General features: G+C 37.7%; 1 protein-coding gene across 1 annotated transcript in view; it reads left to right on the top strand.

Moving 5' to 3' along the window:
• The first annotated feature begins 237 nt into the window (after positions 1-237).
• The window catches only part of ST8SIA4 (ST8 alpha-N-acetyl-neuraminide alpha-2,8-sialyltransferase 4), a 58,082-nt gene continuing 32,011 nt past the window's right edge, over positions 238-26,308 (top strand). Inside the window, exons 1-4 of the mRNA XM_032206125.1 lie at positions 238-366; positions 4,856-4,987; positions 14,951-15,208; positions 25,895-26,188. Of these exons, the coding sequence (XP_032062016.1) occupies positions 254-366; positions 4,856-4,987; positions 14,951-15,208; positions 25,895-26,188 (797 nt within the window). The 5' untranslated portion in view covers positions 238-253. The remainder of the gene's footprint in view (positions 367-4,855; positions 4,988-14,950; positions 15,209-25,894; positions 26,189-26,308) is intronic.

Raw genomic sequence — 26,308 nt, 5'->3', positions numbered from 1 at the left:
CTGGCGGGCAGGGGAGGGAAGGGGGAAAGAAAAGACAAACTAAACGCCAAACAACCCCCGGCGTCTGATCCCGCCTGCGTTTTGTCTTTTTCTTTTTATTATTATTATTTTCTTTTTTTTTTTTTTTTTAATTTTTCTGAAAAGAAAAATATTACTGTCTTTTTGTCAAATTGTGCCGCGCGTGGAGTTGTTTTCCGCACACCCCTGACAAACAAAGGAAAAAGGGGGAGGGGGACCGCGCTTCGCAGAAGACATGCGTTCAGTCAGGAAGAGGTGGACTGTGTGCACCATAAGTCTCCTCCTCATCTTCTACAAGACGAAAGAAATAGCGCGGACCGAGGAGCGCCAGGAGGCACCGCTCGCCGGGTAAATGCGGTCCCCGAGGGGGCGGCGGGGCGGTGTCGCTGCCTTGGGTCCTCCCCCGGCGCCCCCCGGCCGCCCACCGCAGACCCGCGGTGCTGCCGCCGCTGGGCCGGGGGCGAGGTGGACGGGGGGTGGCCGGGGGGCAGCCCGGAGGGTGCTTACCTGGCCGCGGCTGCTCCCCGACGGCCGGGAGGGGAGGTGGTGGTGGGCTGAGGGCTGCGGCCGCCGGGTCCCGTTTGCAGCCCCTTGGAGCCCTCCCGAGGCGAGCGCCTCCCTCCCCGAAGTTTGCCTGGGAGCCGCGCGTAACTTGGGCGCTCCTGGGGGCATCCCCTCGGCTCCTGGGACCCCTCTGCTGGAAGCCCCGCTCCCACGCCGAGACCCTGGGTTGTGGTTCCCCCGCCCCGCCTCCTGCTCGTCTTCGGCTGAAAAGAAAAGGCGAAAAGTCCCTTGCCGTTCTCTGTTTGCACCTCAGCTTTCTGTTTCTTTGTTCCTCATCGCGTCTGCGTACGTGCATGCTTGTGTTTTCTCCCTTTTATCCCAACTTACAGCTATCCTGTAAAGAAGTTGAATTTTTAGCCAAGGGTCTTTCTTCTCTGGGAGATGTGATTTTTTGTTTTGGTAGGAAGGATGCATAAATTCTGTGGCAGCATAGCGAGCCTTGGCAAAGGCGGGGAGGGGTCTCACGCTTTGCATTTGCTTGCGGGGAGATGCTGCTGCTGCGGGGAGATGCGTTCACCGCGGGTTTTTGTCCTTTGATGTAAGCCCTTACCTTAATTTGACGAGAAGGAATAAAGGGGTTGTAAGTGCCCAGGAGAAGAAGCTGGGGCAACCCCAGCTTCCTTATCCCCCCGCACACACCCCTTTGGCACCATGGTCCTCAGAAATAAAGCAGTAGGTGTGTCCCTGTTCCCTGCTCCTTGTACAGGCACAACGGTGTGGGAGGGGGATGTGGGCACAGCTGGACACAGCTGGACACATCTGGGGACAATGGCCCAGTGCCCCCCCAGAGCAGCAGGCTGGTTGTGTCTCTCTGTGTGTACAATTATTGATGTGGTGCTTGCTTCCCTTGGCGTTAAAGGTTTTCATAACTTGCTGGTAACTTTCCCTATTCTTAAGCTTGGGTGGAAGCCCAGTTTCTTCTGCAGTGCTGTGGTATCCACATACTTGCAAGATGTACAAACATGTAAAATGTTCGGTTTATAGGTGCACAAAAATACATGTGAGAATGAATCTGTGAGGGAGAATCAGCATTAACCAGAGATACCCATGTTTCTTAGTACCTACTCCTTCCTGTCAAACTAGAGGTAGTTGCTAAAATGATTCAGAAATTAGTCACTAGGTAGAATCCATACATATTTGCATAAAAAGCCCCCTACGTCTTATGCTACATTTAATTTGATGTGATTTAAAAGGTACTAAAGAGACCTGATGCCTTAATATTAAATGAAAGAAAATAGGTGTATTTAGTTATAGGTATGTATGTTTTTAACAGCAGTTTAAGATAGAGCCGTAATGTACTTGTGCCCAGATGTTTAGTGCTATGCCTACTTTGGTAAGACTTCTTGTGCAGAACAGGGCTGCTTGCTTTGGCTGAGGACGTTGCAGTATGGTCTCTTTTCCCATCCCATTGTCCCATCCCTTACTGTAGGAGGCAGAAAACAAAAGGCAAGTGTACTGCTACCATCTGCCACTGCTGTCGATGTTACACTTGCCCTTCTCCCGAAGGAAGAGCTCACAGGAATGCTTGGTTATTTTTGACTGGCCACATGAGAAAACAAAGTGATTTTTCCTTGGGATGTTTTACTTCCAGAAGTACCAGTAGCACAGCACTCTGAAGGTGCAAGGTGTCCCAAGGTTGGGGTTATTGGTGACAATGCAGGTGAATCCCAGGTGTTCTAAAATGTACTGTTGTGTGATTCCTGAGTATACGGTGATACACCTTAAATCAGCAGTATTTTCACAGAAAAACTTGCAAGGACAATAATTGCAAGAGCATGCCATTCTTCAACTAGTCAGTAATGCCCTTTTAAAGGTTACGCAAGTAATGAAACACATGCATTATATGGAAGCAGCGTTTTTTAAACTGTGTTAACTTATTCTGATTTAGAATATGCATTTTAAAACTTTAAGGCAGTTATTTATATTTAATGAGCTGTATTAAGGAGAAGAGAGAGTCTTATTGTATTGGTCTGATTGGTCACCAAAGCAAGGTAATTCAGTCAGGGTTGACACCATCTGCCAGAAGTTGCCATCATTCTACAGCAGTTGTTTCATTAACATCCACCAGAGAGGATTTGCTGTGATTCTGGAAGACAAAATGAAGCCCAAATTTATTGCACAACTTTTTACACAGTGAAAAATTTTCTGGAGTAAATAGAGCTTTTTATGCATTAGTCTATTCAATATTATTTTAAGTTAAAATTAAATGAAACTACTAATAAGTAAAAAGGAGGAAAGTGAGCACGTTTGTATTCATATTTAAACTTTAACACAAAGTGCCTAGGACCTTATTTTGGCTCATGAGAATGTAATTCAACATTGTGTTACCGTACCATACATGTATAGCTTGCTGCACATGTTAATGTGAGTGTAGAAGACAACCACATTTCAGATGCTGTCGTACTTCATGTGTTGTCTGCGTCATTTGTTGTTACATTGTGTCACCTATGTCTGTTAAAGTGTCTACTGGATAAGGTTTAAGGCAGCATAAACAGGAGACATCTCTGAAATACTTCCAGACTGTGCACTTTACCAGGATGTATTTTGGTAATTTTTCTCTAGGTGTAAACATTTTGTCTTACTGCAGGAAAATACATCCACAGCCATTATGGAAAATTTTAATGAACAGAAAAATAAAAGATAACAGCAACAACAACAACAACAACAATAATAATAATACTTACATTCTGATTATTGAATTTAGAGCATTGCGCATCATTCTTCCATCTGTTAAGTTAGTGTGATTAGGACGATTTGCATACACATCTTGTACGTACAGAATTGCTTATAGTGGTAGGTTTTTCGGTAGGTGGCACTCTTACCTATGAGTCAGTGCGTGTCAGCGCTGCAGATTGTTGGCATAGTGGGGATGAGGGAGGGAGAGCAGTGCAAGTGATGCTGGGCTGTTTTTGATGAAGTGTGAAATACTGGTTTATTAGTTACAGTGGCTTTTTGCAGTCATAGCAGTTTTTACAAACGACAACCTGTTACAAGTTTTGCCAAGTTAGCTTAATAAATGTCCCATTGAAGTTCAAGTTCGGTCTGCTATATAATTTGCTAAATACTAGTACTTAGAACAGATATGTACTGCAGTAATGTAGCTGTAGCTTCCATTAAGGCCCAGGATCCAATTGTTTTATGAACTTAAGGCCATATGAAAACGGTGATTCTATAGATGGCTAACAGTCTCACATCTTTTATCTTACATTTTGTTATTGAATGGTTGGCGGTCAGAAGTTTTGTTTGCAAGCAAAGTTTTTATTATTGATGGTATTTGAGACAATGCTTATTTAACAGATAAAGAGATTTCTGTATATCGAGATACATAGTCCTTCTCAAGTGCAAGACATTGTACATGGTAGAATGTTACATTTAGGGTATCTGATATATTTATTACAAAACATTTTATGTAAGTATACATAATAGCTGTTTTTGAACTCAATTAAATGTTGCCTAAAATGAAACAGTGTGGAAGATGATGAAAATATATGGAGATAAAAAGAAATTATAGACCTTATGTCTTGCGGTGTTTTAGAGTCTCTGCTACATCTGTGTGACCCTGTTGCCGGATATCTTGTAACTGGTAACATTTTTGCTACTCCATCAGATGTTCAGTGGTCATCAGCAATAGCTTGCTACATTTTTTATTTTTTAAAGTAACTATCAAAATTTACGAGTATGATGAGATTGGTGAAGAGAAGACTAACGCAATTGAGGTTGTTTGGGTATGTGCATACAGAAGTTTAATGGCATCATAGGGTAATTTTGTGGGCTTTATGTCATTAAACTCCAGATTCCCGTGCATTAAAGTCTGTTAGTATCAACAGAAAGGAAAGGGAGGCTCCTCGGCAATTGTATATAACATGACCAATTGCTGGGGGAAGGATTGAAAGTTAACACTTAATTCTTAGTTTAACACTGGAAATTTGGAATGCAGAAGTGCAGAATCTGCCCTACATACATGCTGAAATTCAGTCCAGTTTCACAATTTGGAGCTTATGTGTTGTTTTTGTTTTTGTTTTTCTTCAGGTCTGTTTCATTACAAATTAAAACATATTAAGGCTCTTAAATTGCATATACAAATATTAGTTACAGATGTCCCATAGATTTCTTGTAGGTACAGCTTATTTGCTCTAGCAAGCAGAATATGCAAGAAGGGGAGATAATTGCTTCTGTTTGTTGTGAATAAATGAAAATATCACTGGTGATTGTGAAGTAAATTACTTAAAACCAAAGTTAACCTTAACTGTGTTTTATCTGTATTGCATTGCAGAGATGGTGAGCTGAGTTTGAGTAGATCAATGATCAATAGCTCTGATAAAATAATCCGAAAGGGTGGCTCTGCTATCTTCCAGCATTCTGTAGAAGGTTGGAAAATCAATTCTTCTTTAGTACTGGAGATAAGGTAAGTTTCTTAAATAACACACAGCTCATTTTGTATTACTATTGCCTATAATTTGTGTGGTCTAGAAAACAGTAATTTGATTTACAGTTGAAGGTGGATGTTTTATGACTGTACTTACTTAGGGTGCAATGTTAAATGCAACTAGATGATAGTGGACACCAAAGTAAAGTCATCCTTTATAAGAGCGAATAAAATGTTTTCAGATGGCTGTGTCAATAAGACCTTGAGGACAGTGTCTGCATTATGTGTGCTGTATAGAACCCTTTTGCAGTTAGTGGTGAGAAACTGGCACTTCTAGGACATGATTTTCTCTCATCCTAAACGCCTAAAATAGGGCAGATGGGAGTGATCTGAAAGTACCTAATTTTCTTCCCTAACTACAAAGAGCGCTGAGGTAGATGACTTAGATGTAGCCATCAAAAGCTCAGACATCAGGTGCTGTGAATTCAGCCTCACGAGCATCTGGTCTAACTCACAAGGTCAGACACTGGCAACACCGACATCTCATGCAGTTTTCATTTCTCTTGGAGTCAAAGATGTGAAAGCCTTTGACTTATGCTGAGGGTAGGAACACAGCAGAAGAATTACGGCGGTAGTTCTGATGCGTTGTAATAGAGTGGGTCTATCCACACTGGGACCTGAGGGGAGAGAAAGCAGAAGCCTTCTCGTGTTGTCATCATACCTTCCTTGTCTTGATCAGTAAGGTGGCCAGTGGGAGAAGTGCGTGGGGCAGGGGTCAGCAGTGTGAAGGGCTAGGAGTGAGACATGGTAGAAAAGAGACATTTTTAGTTCCAATTGGTTAGCTGAGTAGACTTGATTTTTGGGGTATTAGGATGATGAATAGGAATTTGAGCTAATTAAGATGTAGTTTCAATGTCTTTTTCTATGTCTTTTCTCTTTCTATTTTTTTCTTTCTACTTTTTTTTTTTTTTTTTTTTTTTTTTTAAATTAATGACATCTTGGCGAACCCCTTAAGCAGGCAGTGTTTCCATTTACAAAAGCAGGGCTTCTCTGAATGAAAAACTTGAAGTGTTTTTTTTTTTTTATGACTACCATTTATGTTCTAATTCTAAAACAGGTAGAACATAGATTAGAACAGAAATTACTAATGTGTAAAGGGTAGTAAAAAGAGCAAGTGGAATACTTCCCATTCTGGAAGTCTTGTGCTGTGATGGAAGAAAGGTATCCCCACTGGGACAGCAGAGGAACAGAGTCAAGGATGGAAAAAGTAAGGTGAATAGGCAGTGAGTTTTGCTCATCTTGGTAATCTGGAGCCTGTAGCTGTGCCTCAGCTGTCTGTCAAGAGCTCTGTGGTGCCCTGTGGTGTCTCTATCCCCTGGACTAAGGAACCCTTGGACACCTCACTGCTTCTCAGGTGCTTAGGGTTCCTGTTGGTGGAGTTTCTGGCAGTCACCCTAAAATGCAGCTGAGGTGTGATCCCAGGCCTCAGGACTGGAGTTTTTCCCAAAAATGTCTGGTTGATGTAACCTATATTGGTCGTGAGGTAATGGTCAAGTTCTGCTCCAAAGGTAGCCTGAGAAAGATATGCATGTTTTGTATACCAATAACAATATTTAAAAATTATATGCATGTAACTGACAGTTTAAGTTGGAGAAATAGTGAGAACTTCAGAAGAACACTGTTGAAATTTCAAATCACACGTTATAATTCTGACAATTAGAGGAAAATATCACATTGGTTTACTTATGAAGTAAACTGATCTGGAACCCACTGAGAGACTGTAAGTAGATACAGGTAATAATTCTTCTCAGTCATTCCTCTCTTCCATTTTTTTTTTAAATTATCTTATTTGAGAACCATTTAAAACAAATACACCTTGCTGCTCAAGTCAAACAAACAAGTAAAAATAATACAACAGATTATTGAGTGAAATTAAGAGAGAAAATGAAGCTTTAGTTATGCTCATTTTTCACCGGTTATGGAAGCAAAATATATTATTTAGAAAAAGGGGCAAACAGTAGAGAGGACTTAGATTTTATTTTATTTTTTTAAGCCTGTGCCTACATGAGTATCATCTCAGTCCACCAAAAACATGAGTTTCAAAAACAATACTCTTTTCCTTCCTGTTGGAGGGTGGGAAAGTTATTTTATTTTATAAATAATTAATGTATTCTGAAGAAGCCTATGATGTGATTACATGGTGCTTTTTAAAAATGGTACAGTGAAGGATGCTTTCTGTCTCAGTAGTTCAGAGAAGAAAAACATATATCCTGAACATTGGTTTAAGCAGCAAAGGTTCCATCAGTGTAAAGATTTTCTCTGAAACAAGAGAGCATAAAGCTGAAGTTATTTAGAGATGAAATAACAATCATCATTAATGGGGCAGAGAGCCTGTGTTTTCACTGAACCAGTAAAATATTTTAGATTAATGTGAGATAGGGACAAAATTTGGAATACAGTAAATAAATGGAATCAGGGCTATCAGCCAGTCCTGTTTTATTTGCTAACATATGTAGCATATTCAGTTACGGTATTTATCTGTGAGGGAGGGAACTTTTGGTGTGATTTTACTTGAGGAACCCTTCCTTGTGAAATATGTTCCACACTAGGCACTGACTAAACAACATTAATTCTTCTTTCACTTTTACAGGAGATTTGCTCTTTTTTTGGAAGAAAGGAGACCTTTCTTCTGTGTCTCAGCAGTGAGGAACATCTTAGCCGTAAATATTTTTATACTTACAGACTTATCAGGACTAACTTCAAATGTAGCTAGCAACCTCCTAGAGTGCTCTCATGGTTCAGCTAACTGTTCTGCCCTCCAGAGTACGTTGCGTGCACTGTGTAGACCATGAAGATGATTCACATTCTATTATAGCAACTGTTAACGTGAGCGGTGATAGTCTTGTGGTGTGAGATTCACCTTAGCAAGTAATGGTAGGAGAGAAATGTGGAAAAAAAAAAAAAAAAGAAAAAAAAAGCTAGCATCTTTTGAATAACATATAAAAAGTTATCACTTCTTAGCAGTGGAGACATAATTTGTGAAACTTAGTATGTAACCTGAAGACATTTCATAAAACTTGTAATCACCCATAGATTGCAGCCACTTTGTGTCTTATATCAGCTTGACACCCACAACAACTATTTTAAAACATGGAAAATATTTGTTAGTGAGTTTTGCTTTGTGCAAGGGCTGTTTCTTAATGGTATGTCTGGACATAGTTGTCTGCTAGCAGAAATGTTAGACTTTGTTATTATTCTGTGGTGTTTTCCCTGTTGACCATGGGCTCTGTTTTTTGCTCAGGGTACTGACCAGTTTCTGTCAACAGAAAAGATCCTATGAATTCTTGTCCAGGTCAGACTCAGTGAGAATCAGTTAGTGAAAAAGCTTTTTTTATCAGGACTCTATGGGAGCATGACAAGTCTCCCCTGAGTTTCTAATGCAACAGGATGTTCCTGGGATTTTGCAGCCAGAAAAGACTGGGGAGTATAGCAGCTGTTTTGGGAGGACAGCAGCCCATTTTGGAGATGCTAACCAAGCATTAGAAAAAATGCTAGGCTTTCTGTGATTGAGATGGGAATGGTGGATATCATTAATTACTAGAGACTGTTGCTGCTTTGCCAGTCATGATTGCTCTAGTGGGAGAGTGATTTTTCCACTTGATGTTACCTTCTGATTGCTGATAACGTATTTGAAAAATAATTAGTAATTCCTGTGCCTAAGGGAAGAAGACTGCTTGCTCGGCCTCCTTTCTGTTAGAATGATTTCAGTCACATGGAAGAGAGAGAACCCACCTTCTGCAAGATTTTATGTCCTAAGTCCTTCCTACTTTCTGTAGCAATATGAAGGCTTTCCTGTTACAGAAAGTAGGAAATTTCTGTGGCATTAGGGGTTGTGCTTTCAAAGGGGAGAAATGTGTTTGAGATGGTACAAACCTGCCTGATGGTATAAGCCTACTAAATAGGACTGATGCTAGCACATCTGTGAGCTGTGTGAACCAAACTACAGCTTGAGCTTTCAGTGCTCGACTTTCTTCTTCCAATTATTTTTGATTAAATGTGGGAATATATTTGTGTTGGAAGGAACAGATAGATATTGTGAATTGCAGGAAAGCAAAACGAAAAACCAATGTGTGCTTAGGGTGTATTCATCTCTTTGCAATGCGATAGAGAACTCGATGAGTGGAAATTTCCTGTCAGAAATGTGTGAGAACTTGTAAGATGCAAACAGGGTAACTAAAATTAAAAAAAAGAAAAAAAAAAAAAAAAAAAGAAGCAAACAAACAAAAAACACAAGAAAAAGCACATGTGACTTGCCCATTAGAAGGGTTTTGATTATTATCATTTTTTGTCTTTCAAATGAATAGGAAACAGCAATGATAAGTTGCTGAAGTGCAAGCAGTAAAGACTGAACTGGCAATGGAGCAGTGAAATTGCTTGAAGCATTTTGATGAACATCTTAGGGCCAGCTGTGCTGTTTCCTTCAGATCCTCTGCATCTCTAAGATGTGCAAACTGGGGCTTTCCAATCTGGTATAGTCACAATAAACCTTAAAGGTTTTTTCCTCCTCAGTTCCTTATGTCAATGAAAACTAAGTGTTCTCTGTCAGTTGTGGTGGTTAACTCCATCAACTCCTTTCTTCTGACTCCAGCTTCCTTTGACTCATTAAAAGCTGGCATATGGCTGGTCTTCATATGGTAAGCAGCAGTAGTGTCATGCTGTGTTTTTCTTTTTTTTTTTCTGGAAATCACTGAAGATTTGTAGCTTGATTAGTAAATGCTTCAGCTACGGAAGTGACCTTTCTGGTCAAGGGAGAGCGTGGGTGCCCTAAAGGGCATGAGGAACTGAGATGGAGTCAGACAGCAACTGCCTGTACCACACCTCCATAAGTGCTGTATTACAATACAGCACTTATGGAGGTGTGGTCCTCCAGGGGCTGGTGATTGCCCAGAACATTCCCCTGGTTACTTGCAGTTATGCGTGTTTTTTAACAAACCAAAATCTTTGAAAATTTTCAAAGTTAAATGGAAGGAAAAGTCTGCAGTGACTTCAGTGGGACATGGGAATGTCCTGAGGATGTGACGTCACTGGACTATTGCTAGTTAAATATCACAAACATTTTGTATGGTTTGTTGTACAAAAACAAACAAACAAACAAAAGAGCCCAAAAAATCTAAAACTTGAAAAGCCTAGGTTCAATTTAAGAGAGATATGAAATCAGCACTTTAACAGACTGTTTAGTTACTATCAAAACAATATTTAGAAATTGAAATAATTATTTATGGTTAGTTGCCTTACAAAGCAAATAAAATCATTTGGATACATGTAGTTTGTTTAGTTAGCATGTGAAAAATCTTCCATGCAGTTGCGTTCAAGAATCAGAACTGCACTGTTAAAGCTGGTTAAAAAAACTAACTGTTCTTAGCTTGTTAGGGGGCTCATTGTGATCAGTATGCATTGAGAGAACATAAAAAAGGATGTCCAGGACAGGAAAGATAATTAATCAAACCGAACTATTCATTTTTTCCTTTTACAAATACAGTTTGGCTTTATGTATCAGTTTCATTTTCAGTGCTGAAGGCAAGCAGAGTTGCAGAGCACTACTCCTTTGGGACAGGATTATTTTTAGCGTTCTTGAATAAAAACAACAAAACAAGAAAGAACTTGGACATAACACAAAGTCACAGCCTGCCCCTGTAGATTGCTCCAGCTCCTGTTTGCCTCCTGAGGTGACAGGGGGTCTGCGAGTGCACCTGACTATGGTCTGACCAAGGAGGAATGTGTAATTCTCTTTAGCGTAACTGAAAGGGAGTTCTAAGAAAATGTGTTCAAGGGAAGCAGCATTTCATTGGCAAAAAAGTATACTTTACTTAGGTCATAGTTCTCGGTGATACCAATGGCTGAGAGCTGCTTTCTGTTCTCCATGTGGGGAATGTGAAACAACATCAGGACTTGCAAGGGTTAGAATATAATCTTTGGAAAACCAAGTTGTTTAAAAGGCCTGAGTAAATCAGTTGGAGAGAGTCTGCAGGAGAGCAATGAGAAGGTCAAAGACAGATACGTGTCCTTGAAAAAACAAAAAGTTTTTTGTTTGTTTGTTTGTTTTTTAAGTTGGGTGGTTTCCTAGCCTCAGTTAAATGAAGGCTGTTGCCAATAGTAAGGAATAATTATCTGTCACATACAAAGTGAAAGGAAAAAGAACAGCTGCAGTTGTGGCAAGGAAGCACTAAGAATATTGTGCTCCAATAAGGATAGGGAAGCTGTGAAATAGGTGCCATGTTTGCTGAGTCTCCACCACTGGAGAGGCTGTTAGGAATATGTTAGGTAAACATGGGCCTGCCTGAAGTTGATAAATTCATATCTTCAGCAAGGCAGGGTGTAGACTGGGTAGTTGTTCAGTCCTTCTCTGTTTCCATAATGTGGTGGGTGGTGAGCTAGCCAGGCTTCCTGGATGCTGAGGTTGCTGGTCAGAGGCTTTCCCAAATGGCTGGAGCTCCTGGCCAGATGAGCCCTGGTACTCCAGCATCAAGGCATTCCAGAACTGCCTTGTACAGAAGTAAGGATTTTCTCAGGAAAAGTGGAGACGGAGTTGTGGCCTACTCTGGCCTGTACTGAGAGGCTGTATGTCATTGCTCTTGAAAACTGCTTGGAAATCTATTTGCAATCCTAGAAGCTAAATGTTTCAGTGATTCTTTTTTTTTTTCTTTTTCTGTTAACCACACAGTTCGGAGACAAATGAACGTGAGGCAGCCATTGCCTCATGTAGTTCAAAGAATACAAAATCAAACTAGAAAAATGCACGTAGGTAGAATGATGTCACCACTTTGACCCAGAATAATACACTTTATATTGTTTGGAAAGCTATTTCAAGAAAATGCTGTTAACATGTACTTTATTGGATAACCAGTAGTTGTATTCAGTATTTAAATATTACGAACATCTGGTTTTGGTCATGAAAGAAAAATCCCAGGCCAACCACAGGTTGTGACACCATGTTTCTGTGAGTCACATAAACATGTTGCAAACAGCTGCTGGGATCCAGCATGAGCCACATCTGCCTCACCTGCCCACAAAGGGCTCAGGCCACGCCCCAGGTATTGTTTTATTAATCAAAATAAAACTGTAAGGCTACCTTGGATAAAACAGGATTTTTTTACACATTCTAGCTTAATGTTGCAGAGGCTCCATTTATTTAGCACTTTTTCTTCAAGGTTCACTAAAAATCATGCTGTTTTTTTCCTTCCTCTAATTGAGCTTGCTTTTGAATTTTATACGCAGCAGGATGTGAATTAACACTTATTTTAAGTTATTTTGTTATATCCATTTAATCAGAATAACCTTGTTGCGCTATTAACAGAATAGATATTTAAACATGTTTTTATTATTAACCATAATCAAGACTGATTGAGACACCCATGTATGTTTCATACTTTTAGGTTTTGTTATATCCCATAGTTGTTGTTTTTTTTTTCTCAACACTTACATGAAAACGGGAAGTACTGCTATCTCCATGGTACAGATGAGTCAGTAGCACAGAGGAACTTAAAAACAATAACACAGGCATCTGCATTTATAATCATATTTCTTCTAGTATTAAAAGATACTTGGATACAGCCAGGTAATTATGAATTTTAATGCTAGCATTGTTACAAATCTCTTATTGACACTGTTTCTTATGTTCACTGTAAAATCTGTGCACTCAATTGAATGTGCTAATGACAACTTCAGGTTAAAAATATAGGAGATGATATTGAGATTCTATGACTTTTGCTCACCTCAAAATCTTACTGAAAAAGAAATTCATTAGACATTTTGGAAACTGCATCCCTGTTTAATGAGTGGTAATTAATAATTCTCATCACTTAAAATACTCTTAGATCAGGCAAGTCATTACTTTTTTTTTTTTTTTTCTTTTTTTCATTTTGTAGCCATTTCTATATCTGTTGCAGAGTACCCACAAAATGAACTTATCAAACCCATGGGAATTTTAATTTCATTAAACTTACAGGCTGAAGTGAGGTCATTACGTTGCTTTACAGAACACTTTGCATGGCCTTTTACACCATTTGCTAAAAGTTTTTGGTACTCGGGATTTTAATATTCTCCACCCTTCTCCATTATTCTGAGTTCCATGTATGCCTTAGTGAAAGCTGTCTTTGCTCTGATGCTGATTCATTCATGACAGCTGTAAAAGATAGCTCAGGCCTTTTTTTTTTTTCTCCCTTGTCCTCGTGTAGGAAGTGAGAGGAAACACTTAAAAAAATATATTTTTATCGTGTTTCATTTCCCTTATGGCTTTTAAGGTCAATTCCAGAGTGAGTGCTTTCTGGAACTGCAAGGGTTAGACTTATTCTTCCCTCTCAAGGCAATGACACAAGAGCTGGCTGGTGGGCATGGTGTGTTCCTATAGTTCATCCCTTTTTGCATGAGATTATTTCCCCTTTATGTCTCTCAGTGGGTGTTGCAACTGCTGGAGTGGCATCTCTAGTTATCTTTTCCTGTTTTGATCTGCTCTAAGGAAGTTCTGCTCTAAAAATTGATTACGTAAAAATAGCATTGTGTTACTTAACAAATTTTCTATTCTAAATCCCATTTTACCTGCTGACAGGAGTGGAAAGTGTAAAGTTACTTCTCTTTTTCTTGTCTAGTTAGTGTTGCAGAGAAAAAAAAAATGCTATTTGTATTAACACATAGTGATACCCTGCCTGAGTTCAACATGACCTGTCTATTACATATGTTTAGTGGACTTAAGTGTGTGCTTAAGATCCGGTGTGATTCTCATGCCTGCTCACAAACGTTCATGCTTTGCAGAGCAGAGGTGGGCACAGGTGCATGAGGCTGTGCTCATTTGCAATCCTGAGCTAACAGTGGCTCCTGCAGCTCTGGCCTGGGGACTTTCACAGCATTTTATCCCAGGGACAGACATGTACTGCAGCCTGCAGGAGGCTGCCAGTGCAGGTATCAGTCTGTAAGTAGCTGCAGTCATTAAAAAAGTCTTTTTGAACTGGTGTACTTAAGGTGCTTCAGCTTTTACCACCCCGTAAGCAGGTACAAATTACCATGATTTAACTTTCTCAGCTGGCATTGAAGTATGCGCACTTAACCTGTTGTTTGCTGTGCACTGGGACTATACAAATGCTTAATTATAGTGCAGTTGATCTGTGGTAGCTTGTTAAACCCTGTTATCTTGATCATGTGTGTCTGAACCCTGTTAATAGTTTAAACATTTAATGGCAGAGAAGCAAGCTAGAGGATCGAGCTAAACTGATTTAAAATAATGATTGAGTTCTCAAGAAGTGTTTCTATGAGTTCAGGTAACAGCATGAATAGACCTTGAGCTGCAGTAGTTTAATTTGCAGCATGTTTTTAAGCTGATTTTGCTTAAATCAGTGTAAAGACAGTAGGTGTTCTTATTTCAAGTTAATTAGAATAACTCTGGCTGAAGTTCAGTTAATTAGTAGTAAGTTTATGTTAAACTCAGTGTGTTATAAACTCAGTGTGTTATAAACTCAGTGTCTTTATAGTGTAATAATGAATTATAAGAAAGCAGGACCATTACTGAACCAAGCTGATTTGAGAGACATGAGATTACAGTGAAACATCTATTTCCAAACTCATAAATACATCATATTTTTAATTGTCATGTTTCTATGAAAAGAAACTGCTCTAGTCTTTTTGGAAATAGGTGAATATTCCAAAGCTTTGTAAAACATTAAAATAGTATATATTGTCTAATTTTTAAAGTCATCTTCCCTTGGTCTCCAAGTGCTTTCATCTCTATGGAGGGATTGAAATTTTTCACTGCAGTATTTACACGTGATGTTGTAATCAAGATTTTAATCCTGGAACACCTTTTCTCTAACTCCATTCTAGAACATGAGGAGTGACCATAGTCTGTCTGATGATACCTTCTACATTGTGTTATATGCTCTGTACAGTCTTTGTTACTATTAGATTAGCAGTGAATTCTGTTTCTTATCTGTGCATTTTTTTTTGTCAACCCAGGAAGAGTATACTTCGATTCTTGGATGCTGAAAGAGATGTCTCAGTGGTCAAAAGCAGCTTCAAGCCAGGAGATGTAATCCATTATGTACTGGACAGACGTCGCACCCTAAACATTTCTCAGGATTTGCACAGCCTTCTCCCTGAGGTTTCCCCAATGAAGAATCGCCGATTTAAAACCTGTGCAGTTGTTGGAAATTCTGGCATCCTTCTGGACAGTGGGTGTGGAAAAGAGATTGATAGCCATGATTTTGTTATAAGGTGAGTTTTCTTCAGCTTTTGATGATGCAACCTGCTCTGCTTCTTGGGCAAAATCTAGGAGAAATGCATTAACTTGAGATACTTTCAGATAATCCCTGAAATGTATATTGAGCAATTAATGCTAAACTGTATCCTTCACTGTGGAATTCCCCAAATTTGAATATATTCCTGTATTTTTTTTACAGAAGGATTATTTTTACAGTGAAAGTAAAACAACAGGCACACGTGGGTAGAGGAGAGAGATTCATGCTACTTATTTTTGCTGCTTGTTGTTTTTTTATTACAAACAAAATAATCATTCTTATGGAAGCCATGGTGAAATAAATGCAAAATGTTCTCTATCAAAAAAAATATATATTTCTTAGCCAATTGAGATGGCTTAGTAAATTACTACGTTACAACTATGCATCATTAGGTAAAATTTCAGTTTGATCTATTGATGCTGACCAGACGGCTGCCATTAAGGTAACTGGAAGCCACACATGTTAAGTGTTTTTATATTGCTCTAGAAATGTAAGTTTGGGAAAAAATAGTAGATATGCTTCACTTTTTATTCATGTATCTGTCAAGTTTGCACAGTGCAATACCAGTGGACTTCACAACTTCACATGTTAATAAGAAATGAATAGGAGTAACTGGTTTCAGTTAGAGGAGGTTAGGCAAAAGATAGGTCCCCTTGATTTTGGAGCAGAAGTTTCCATTAGTTTGCTATGAGAAGGGTGGAAGGGCAGTGTTAGAATACAATACAGAAAAGTAATCTGTAATAACAACTACTTCTTCTCACATGAAAGAAAGATGGTGGTAAATATATACATATATGTGTATATATATACGTATATACATATATATACATATATACACATATTTACCACCATCTTTCATCATAAGTATATATATATCAAAATATGATATGTATATATATATCAAAAAGATACCAAAAAGAAAAATTACAGTTTTTCACTACTTAAATCAAAATAGGTTATACACTTGAAAGCTGTATTTGATTTGAAAAGTATACTAGCAACTGAAACAATAGCAAGCTACTCATTCATTTTTTTAATGTTTTTTTGCTTGTACCAGAACTGGTCTTTCAAATTAGCATAATTATTGCAGAAGGAAGCCACAAATATACATGTATACCACATTTTTTAATATCTTTTACCCTATGGCATGGTTTTGTACTTTCTTATAAGTTAAATGTAATTCATTTGACAGAACTTCAGAGAAGTTAATACATTTGATTTTGTAGAGGAAAATTTATTTGAGAAGGTAAACTCAGGAATGCCATTCAGAAAGTATCAATTCAAGCATGTTCTTTTACCTAAATCATGAGTTAAATTTCATTGAAGTTAGATGCATTTTCTTCCCCATGTTTAAGTTGACATGAAGCTAGGTAGTGATATCTTGGGAGCTTTTAATTAATTTAAACCATATGGAGTAAAGGTAAGATTCTGTAAGATCTGTGTATGAATAATAAAACTTAATAGGAACATTAGAAAGTTACAGCTGCAGGTCATGCTTTTATACTTGAAAGATAAAGCATTGGGTGTGTGAGTAGGTAAAGCAATCAGTATAAGAAGTAGTTAGTCTTGAGGATAATAGCACATCTTTGATACTGCAATCCGTAGACAGTTCTAATACAGATAACGTTTTGGATTTACAAATAATACTTTGAACATCACAAAGTTCACCAATTCGCCATGGTCAACCTATATAATTATTTATGTATATTTGGATGGTATACATGTATGACTTAACTGTTCAAAGTAAAGAGCATGAAATTTATTTGTATTCCAACTTGAAGAGAAAGGCAAAGCATCCTTCAAAGTTATAGTTTCCCGTATTCCTCTTTGTCGTGGTTTAACCCGACCGGCAGCTAAACACCACGCAGCCGTTCGCTCACCCTCCCCCCTCCCTCTCTGGGACGGGGGAGAGAAATGGAAAGTGAAGCCCGTGAGTTGAGATAAAGACAGTTTAATAAGACAGGAAAAAAAAAATAACAAAAATAATAATAACAATAATAATAATGATGATACAATGGTGATAATACGAAAGTAATAATAGTATGTACAAACAAGTGATGCACAATGCAATTGCTCACCACCCGCTGACCGATGCCCAGCCTAACCCCGAGCAGTCCGGCCCCCTCCCCCCGGCTAGCCACCCCTATATATTGTTTAGCATGACGTCAGATGGTATGGAATACCCCTTTGGCTAGTTTGGGTCACCTGTCCTGGGTCTGTCCCCTCCCAGCTCTTACTGCACCCCCCAGCCTGCCCGTTGGCAGGACAGAGCAAAGGCTGAGATGTCCTTGGCTTAGTATAAGCACTGCTCTGCAACAATTAAAGCATCGGGGTGTTATCAGCACTCTTCTCATTCTAAGCCAAAACACAGCATTCCACCAGCTACTAGGAAGAAAATTAATTCTGTGCTAACTGAAACCAGGACACTCTTCTGTTCAGAAAAAAAGTTGTATGTATCATATGAAACCAAATGATCTAATAGTACCAGTGCCCTTCATAACCGTTTACCGTTGGCTTTTAGGATTCTGATATTAAATTGTAGCATGGCACACAGTTACTCTTTTTGCTTTCACCTGATTTTTCTAGGATTAAAATGTACTTATTCTACTTACCACCTGACATTGTTCTGAAAAACAGTTAATGTACATACGAAGAAAATCATCAGTGCAGCCAGGTGTGTAGAATGATAAACAACATTTATATAAAACTTCATGATGCTGACTACATTATGCCTAAGTGCGATTAAAAGTATGCTGTGAAAAGTATGCTATTTGTTAAAGATATAGTCCAGATGATTTTGATAGTATTTTATGTTCTTCTCTAATAAAATCTGAAGCATAAGTACATGTGTTTGAGAGAGAGTTTTTTCTTAGAACAAGAGCTCTAATGCTAGATCCAACATGATTAATCCCATTGATTTCATGATTAAACTGATGTTGAAGGTCTGTGATATTGAAAAGGACATGGTAGACATCCAGAAGTAGTTGCAATAAGGTACAATAAACCCCAGTATCCTAAATTTTAATGTTTCTATAAAGGTGATATGAAGATATTAGTTATAACTAATCAAGACAGAGAATATATTCTTTTCCAAGAGTAAAGAAGGTAGTCAGTACCTAATATTCTGGCAGATGCTATCAGGCTTAAATTAGTGTCTTGAAAGTCATCCAAAGTTGCTAATTGGCCATTGTTCTTTGAGACATTCCAACTTTCTGTTTAACAATGCTTATAAAAGAACAGTGATCCAACGAAGACACAAGATAATTAGAATACTTCAATAAGAAGATTTAAAAATAGACATCTAAACTAGAGGCAAATAATAAGCATGCCTGCAATCCAACAAATTTACAAGTAACACAATGCAAGTCTTCTTTAGATATTTCTGAAAGTGCATAAATAAGTAATTTTTGCAAGTCAGGTAATATCTTGTCAACATAAGCAGATTTACTGTATTTACTGAAGATTTTAAAGTGGCCTCTTTTTAGTCACTTGGTCACATAGGGTTTTATTTTGTTCTCATGGCATCAAAAATCAAGAGTCTAGGGACGTCTTCTGACAGGATAAAATGGATTAGTTCCACAAGTTTAGTAAAGTCATGCTTCCTTTGACAGTAGAAAATGTGAACCATCAAGTTAAAATAGGAAACAGACTTTGCTGTAAAAATAAATAAATAAATAAATAAAATAAAAAAACAGTGATGACTATAAACTACTTTCCTGTTTCTCATAACTATTTCCTTTTACTGTTTTTTTTTTTTTTTTTTTTTTTTTTTTTGGATGTAGATAGATGTTGATACTATACCCAGAAAAAGCTCTGAAGCATTCTAAAATCTGACTTCATAATGTAAATTAGAATTAAAATATAAGATAATTAACCTGTCTACACAAAATGTATGAAAGGCACCGTTCTTTTGCAGCAGCTGTTTTTCACATGGTGTTGTTTTCAGCTGCTTCTTGTTTCAGCAGCTTCTTCTTTACCTGTTGGTTCAGATATATGGTGCTCATTCTATCTGAGATTTAAATAAGATTTACCCTCCCATCATCTCCACTTTCTCATGCCAGAACTCTCAAGCCAGGGCTCTGCCATCTGTGTTACCTATTACAGAACAGATGAGCTAGTTATGGTAAGTGGTACATTTTGTAATGCAGTAGTTAAGTAGAACTTTCTGAAAAATAAAATTGTTCTAGATATGTGATGTAAAACCATGATACTAAACATTGCCAAGTAATAATTTTCAGATTATTGGAATTACTTCTAACAGCCAAGAAGTACCATAATAAATTCAGAAATACAGTTCAGCTTTTGGTTCTGATTCAAATGATGCCAAAGATCAGAGGAAACATATTCTCCCTGCTCCTTCCTTCATCTCCATTCCTTTCCCTCCTTTTTTTTTTTTTTTTTTTTTTTTAATTTGGTGTTCTTGACAGGAACTTTGCAAAGGCAGACATGAAATAGAGTTACAGGGTGGGGTTTTTTTTTTTTTTTTTTTTTTTTACTTAAAAAATAAAAAGGGTAAATAAGTAGTGGAATCCTGTGTTTTTGTTTTATGACAATACTTCTGGAAAAGTCCCTTTCATTTTAGTTAGCCTATGTGGAGAACACAGCTGAAATATCTAACACATGTGGACTGAAGTTGCTTGACTGCTGTAGAGCTGTTTGACAAGGAACAGCCACAAGAAGATATTAGTATTTAATTGCTTCTTAATATGTTTGTTGTTTGATCCTGTGCACTGAGGAAGATAACCCATCCCACTTCCTTCCTGATGTCTTCTTTTTGTGAGCGAGCAATTGTGATGTGAGCAGCCACAGTTAGCAGCTCTGTTCAAGAAGAAAAAGGAAGAGAGAAAAAGAAGAAAAGGACTGACCTGCTAACTGTACTCTGGGATGTGTTTTTTCATTTCAGGAGAATAGCTTAAAATTCTCTACATCTCTGCTAATCTTAATATCTAAGTGAAGAGTGGCAGTACCTTCTTTTTTCTGTGTTGTTCCTTAAATTTATAGGAAAAAAAAAAACAGTTGTAAATTTGTCAGAAGCATAAGATTGAGGGTATTAATTTAGTTACATTTTGAAACTAATTTTTTGCTGTTGTTGTTACATGTAAGTAACAGCTTTTATATCCAAATATTTATTTAATGTTCCTTACTTGGAGCATTACCATTGTGCCAGTGCAGTCAAAGACAAAGAAAGCAGATCTGTTGAAAGAGAAGTTGCCAGTTAAACAGACTTAGTTCAAAACATGACTCTTCCTTGAATAATGTCATTACTATCTCATTAGACTGTTTTCAGCTCTTAAATGTGTCAGCTCCTTTTTGGCCTCTAGTTTCCTTTGTTAGCATCAAAGTGCTAAACGAATATGGCCTTCAAATGTTCTTATTCAGTGCTTTAAGTGGCCTCCCATAGACATGAGTAGCCTCCACCTCAGGAGAACCCTGCTAACCCTACTGTAACTTCCATGCTGCACCAGGAAGCCTGTTGTGGGGACAGAACACCAATGCAGAGATGTATTCTTATGTGCTGACAGAGCAAAGTGTTTGACTCCATAACACCTGTTGCTACCTACTGTTAGACCACAATACTGGATACATTCTGTAATCACAGAATCATAGAATGGTTTGGGTTGGAAGGGACCTTAAATATCATCCACTTCCAACCCCCTGCCATAGGCAGGGACACCTCCCACCAGACCAGGTTGCTCAAAACCCCATCTCAACCTGGCCTTGAACACCTCCAGGGATGAGGCATCCACAGGTTCTCTGGGCAACTTGTTCTAGTGCCTCACCATGCTCTGAGTGAAGAATTTCCTCCTGACTTCAAATTTAAATCTACCCTCTTTTAGTTTAAAACCATCCCCCTTGTCTTATCACTACACTCCCTCACAAAGATTCCTTCCCCAGCTTTCCTGCAGGCCCCCTTAGGTTCTGGAAGGCCGTTGTAAGGTCTCCCCAGAGCCTTCTCTTTTCCAGGATGAACAACCCCAACTCCTTCAGCTTGCCTTCACAGTAGAAGTGCTCCAGCCCTCTGATCATCCCTGTGGCCCTCCTCTGGACCCACTCTAACAGATCCACATCTTTCTAATTCTGGGGGCCCCAGACCTGGATGTAGCACTCCAAGTGGAGCCTCACAGTGGCAGAGCAGAGGGGGACAATCACCTCCCTCCCGTGCTGCCCTCACTCCTCTGTTGATGCAGTCCAGGATGCAGTTGGCCTTCTGGGCTGCAGTTGCACAATGATGGCTCAAGCAGTGTGCATAAGCATTTAACATTCCAACTTTGGAACAACAATTTTTTTATTTTTTATTTTAAGGAAGTTAACTATTAATTAGGTAATATAGGAGGTGATTTAAGGATCTGAGTTTAGAACGGTAATTCAATAAGAAATTACTTTTATAAACCCATATACACATGCATATACTTATACACATGTATGAGCATGTACACATGCTCATACGTTATCCAAATGTCTCTTGAACACTGACAGGCTTGGCACATCAACCACCACCCTAGGAAGCCTGTTCCAGTGTTTGATCAATCTCATGGTGAAGAAGTTTTTCCTAATTTCCAGCCTGATTGTGCCCTGGTGCAGTTTTGTGCCATTCCCTTGTATTCTATAACTATGAACATTTCCCATTTAGGTTTTGTCCTAAATCCCTCTCTCAGCTTTTCTTTTTGTCTCATTAGACCAATGTCTGAACACTTCTGAAGAAGAGCGCTTAGAAGAAATAGGGAAGCAATTAGTCATTATATTAGTGAAAGGTAAAAATGATGTAGCTAGAGCTTCTGTTTATATGTATATATAAATGCTTATATATATATATAATATATATTATGTATATATATTATATTATCCATAGCCTGTTAGTTTTAAAGAATACACTTACAATTAATTTTATGGGAAAACAAAACAAAATAACAACAACAGTGAAAAAGGAAAAGGATCTCAAGAAAATCATTATTTTGCAAAGTTGTTTTTGCTGGGGCAAGCAGCATTTCATCATTTTCTCTGTAAACAGTCAATAGCTTGGGCTCAGGAGAAGGAGTCCTACAAGCCATCATATAATGTGATGGATATGCTCAATGCTCATGTTTACAGCTATTTTTGTAATTGCCCAAGTCAGGTCTTCAGTGCTATGTGTGGCTATTAATTTCAACATGTTCCTATGATCTCAGTATGAGTAACTTTGCAGTAAGTTTGTTCTGCTTAGCTGTGACCTGTAGTCTGCTTTCTTGGGTTGGCTTAGGTGAAGGCAATGCCAAAGTATTTTCAGAATGAAAGGGTATGTATGTCATGGAAAATAATGGTATATTGCAGAAAATTGTGTTTTGGGGTCAAATTTTAAGCAGTATTGTAGTTTCAAAGTGTCAATAACCCAGCATGTGAAAAGCGGAAACTCAGTAAATGACAGTCTTCTATACTTCCTGCTGGATTTGGTATAGCAATGACAACTTAATACTAATAAAAATAATTAAAAAAAAAAAAAAAAAAAAAGGTTTTATTTATTCTGTACAAATTCCCAGGCACTTAATGGCAAAACTGTGCTGCAAAGCCCCCCTCACCTACTCATCTCTCTTGTGAATATACTTGGTGTTTTGTGCCTTACCACAAATGAGCTGGAATTAAAGAATATAAGCAGGGTAGGGCATTACATTAACTCAGAGCTGCTGAGTTAATAAACTTCTTTACTTACTTAATAGAAAATAAGTATATGTTTATGTGTGTCCATGTATAGGATTATTATTTTTTTTTTTAATGAAAGAGTCCTGGGAATTGGCAATGTGAGATTATTGATATCTACTAGCAATTTAAATAAAAATTGCCACAATTGTATGAAGCTATAGTATAGCATAAAGGTATATTGGAGATCAAAGCTCAGAAACAGGTAACAAAAACTATCAACATATACTCAGGTGTACAAGCAAATACACAATAGCCAGTGTTATTAGCACTGAAACAATCCTTTCTATGAAATTTTCTAGCACTCATCTGGAAATATGTATAATCTGGTACTAGCAGTTTAGGATGAGTGTTAAAGTTACACAAACCCTTGAATACATATGGAAACACATCTGACGTAACAGTTCTGTTTACTCCCTACTGAAGAATTACTGGAACTAATATTTTCCAACTCTGTAGATAAATATGAAGTAAATATTGAATTCTGATGCTTCTAATTTAATGAGCACTAGAATTATTCATTGAAGGAAGTAAACTCTAAGAAAATTAGGAGTGGCTTAATGAAAGTAATGCTCTTATTTCTTGGTCAACTACAACTGATATGGTAGTGTTTATTTTCTTAACACAGCTAGAAAGTACTGTAAAGCTTATCTTGTATTTGCGTTCTACTGAATTAACAATGTCAGCACTGGCAGGGTAACAGCAGCTAGTTACTTCTTTGCAAACAAAGCCTTACAAAGTTCACATGTACTTTATTACCACATCATTTTAAACTTCCGTACTACTACAAATACGTATTTGTATACTTGAATTTTTGAAAGATCATATGCTAAGAGGTGCTCAGTATTTGGAATAGAAAATGTCTTATTTTTATATTTTTAAAATGTCTTAATACCTGATTAATTCTGTAATCAGGTATTCAACGTGAGACACTGAAGCTTGAAAAATATGGTGCATAAGATTGGAAAAAAAAAAAAAGTTTTTAAACAACCCCATTGTTATAGAGTACATTTGCTATTTGCTTTCTTTTATTTTCTACCTGAAAAATCTGAATATACAGCATGTTAAGAATGTATGCTGCTAGATACATGCTGTAAACCTTTCTAAAATACAGTAGTTGATATTAAACATACTACTGTTGAAACAGTAATGACATGCATTGCAGGTAGACCTTGTGTTTGATATTTTTTTTAGGCTCTATTTGAATTTACAGTGAAACACTGCTTTAAAACTGCACATGCTTTTAAACTGGAAAGAAAAAAAAAAAAAAAAGATTTAGGCACTAATTCTGTTGACAGGTAAGAAAAGAGCTGTCCAAAGAAATAATCATATTAGAATCATATGGCCTATGTTATTTGTGCACACTATAAATATAATGCACAGCTTTTTAAACAAGATTATATTTGTGCATAGGTTCTTCTCAAAGTTGAACAAAGAGAGAGCTTTGCAATGTTAAGCTCTGTCTCATGTTTGTAAGTAATAGATGTTGTCACCTGCATGTAACTGACTGTGCTGAAAAAAAATCCTGCTGGGCAAGAATCCTATGTTGAACAGTCCATCCTTAGAAGAGACATTTTAAAGAGCCACAGTAATTCATTGAATTTCATGGGTTGATTTTAAGTTTTCTGTCTGATTATTTTTAGATTTTATGAAACACAAAACTTTTGAGAACTCTAGATTAAAGGTTCACATGTTAATGTTTTCACAACAATTTTCAAAGCTAGTAAAAATTTTTGTTTTGTTTTGTGTGTGTGTGTGCCCTAACAATCATTTTCTAGAAGACTCTTAGCAGCCTGTAATACATGCAGAGGGTTTGTGGAACAGATATGTAAAAATACAGAAGAACATAAATCCATTTGCTAAGAAAACTTACATCTGCTCATATGTCATCAGAAACTTGAACAGCTTTATCTCCTCAGCATATGTAGGGTTTATAGTGTTAAGAACATTTATTTCTGAAGAAGACTGGACCACTTTACGTCGCAATTACAGAATAAAAATGTTGTTCTGAGGAATTAGCATTATCATCCACAGCTAGATGGTGTTAGTATCACCCTGCTGACTTGAGTTATTTTTATATCAGATGAAGATTGGCCATTAGAAGATGCTGAAGATGCTAAAGGATTAAGCTTAAGTAAAAAGTTCACAGTGCCAGAAAAGAATTGCAGAACAAAAAAAAAAAACCACTGTACTTGGTAGCATGCAGATGTTTCAAAAGACCTAGATCTAATATCGCTTCTTAGCATCCTTTAACCTAACAGTTTGCTAAATTGTGAAAATAGTATGCCAAGATTCAGATTTGGTGGATATCAGCTATAGGTGAATTCACTGAAGATGTTCTGGAAGTGATTTGTTTTGGTTGGGTCAAGCTCATCACAAAAATCACAATTAGTTTCTGAATTACATTTTGCAACCTGCCTCCAGTGCTGCTTATGGAGAAGTGAAATGAAATAAAAGCTAAATTTCAAAACATCCTCAGTTGCAGTGATAATCTAAAATAGAAAACAAACAACAACATAAACTTTATCGCGGGCTAAAATTAATTTGTAAATGATATTTAAATACTCTATTGTACAAAAATGCAACGACTAACCTGTATAAATTATACCTTAATTGGCTGATTTGGTTTCCTTTAAGACTGTGAGCAATTGGTAACAAGACGACCAATGAATGCTAATGACAGGTAACAGGTGTTAGAAGGCATACTCCAGCTGGCGATGCATGTTAAAGCATGATTACATGGCTTTCAGTTGTACAGAAAGCTGTCTTCATCACAGAATTACTTACATTCAATGTTTAAAAAAAAAAGTCTAAAGAGCGTTCAAGGTGGTAAAATGCTATATGCTATCACACCTATTACCACTGGTAGCTTTCCTTCATGTAGATTGAAATGGACTTGCCTGTTCATTTTCAGCTTTTCTTTCAAGCATACATTTTTCTGAGTTAATATTTCATATTTATTTTCATTTTCCATTGATTTCTTCCTCTTCAGGTGCAATCTAGCTCCTGTGGTGGAGTTTGCTGCAGATGTGGGAACTAAATCTGATTTTATTACCATGAACCCATCAGTTGTACAAAGAGCATTTGGAGGCTTTCGGAATGAGAGTGACAGAGAAAAATTTGTGCATAGACTATCCATGCTGAATGACAGTGTCCTTTGGATCCCTGCTTTCATGGTCAAAGGCGGAGAGAAGCATGTGGAGTGGGTTAATGCATTAATCCTTAAGAATAAATTGAAAGTGCGAACCGCCTATCCATCACTGAGACTTATTCATGCTGTCAGAGGGTAAGTGTCTGGAAAAGACTGGTCTGTCCTTGGCACAGTGAAACTCGTAACTAGAATTCTTAGCAGTCAGGAAAAAGAGCAAGTAAAATGTTAAAAGGATTAACATATTTCCATTATCGA

The sequence above is a fragment of the Aythya fuligula genome, chromosome Z (genome assembly GCF_009819795.1).
Source record: "Aythya fuligula isolate bAytFul2 chromosome Z, bAytFul2.pri, whole genome shotgun sequence".
NCBI classification, from domain to species: Eukaryota; Metazoa; Chordata; class Aves; order Anseriformes; family Anatidae; genus Aythya; species Aythya fuligula.
This window is presented reverse-complemented; position numbering and strand designations above follow the sequence as displayed.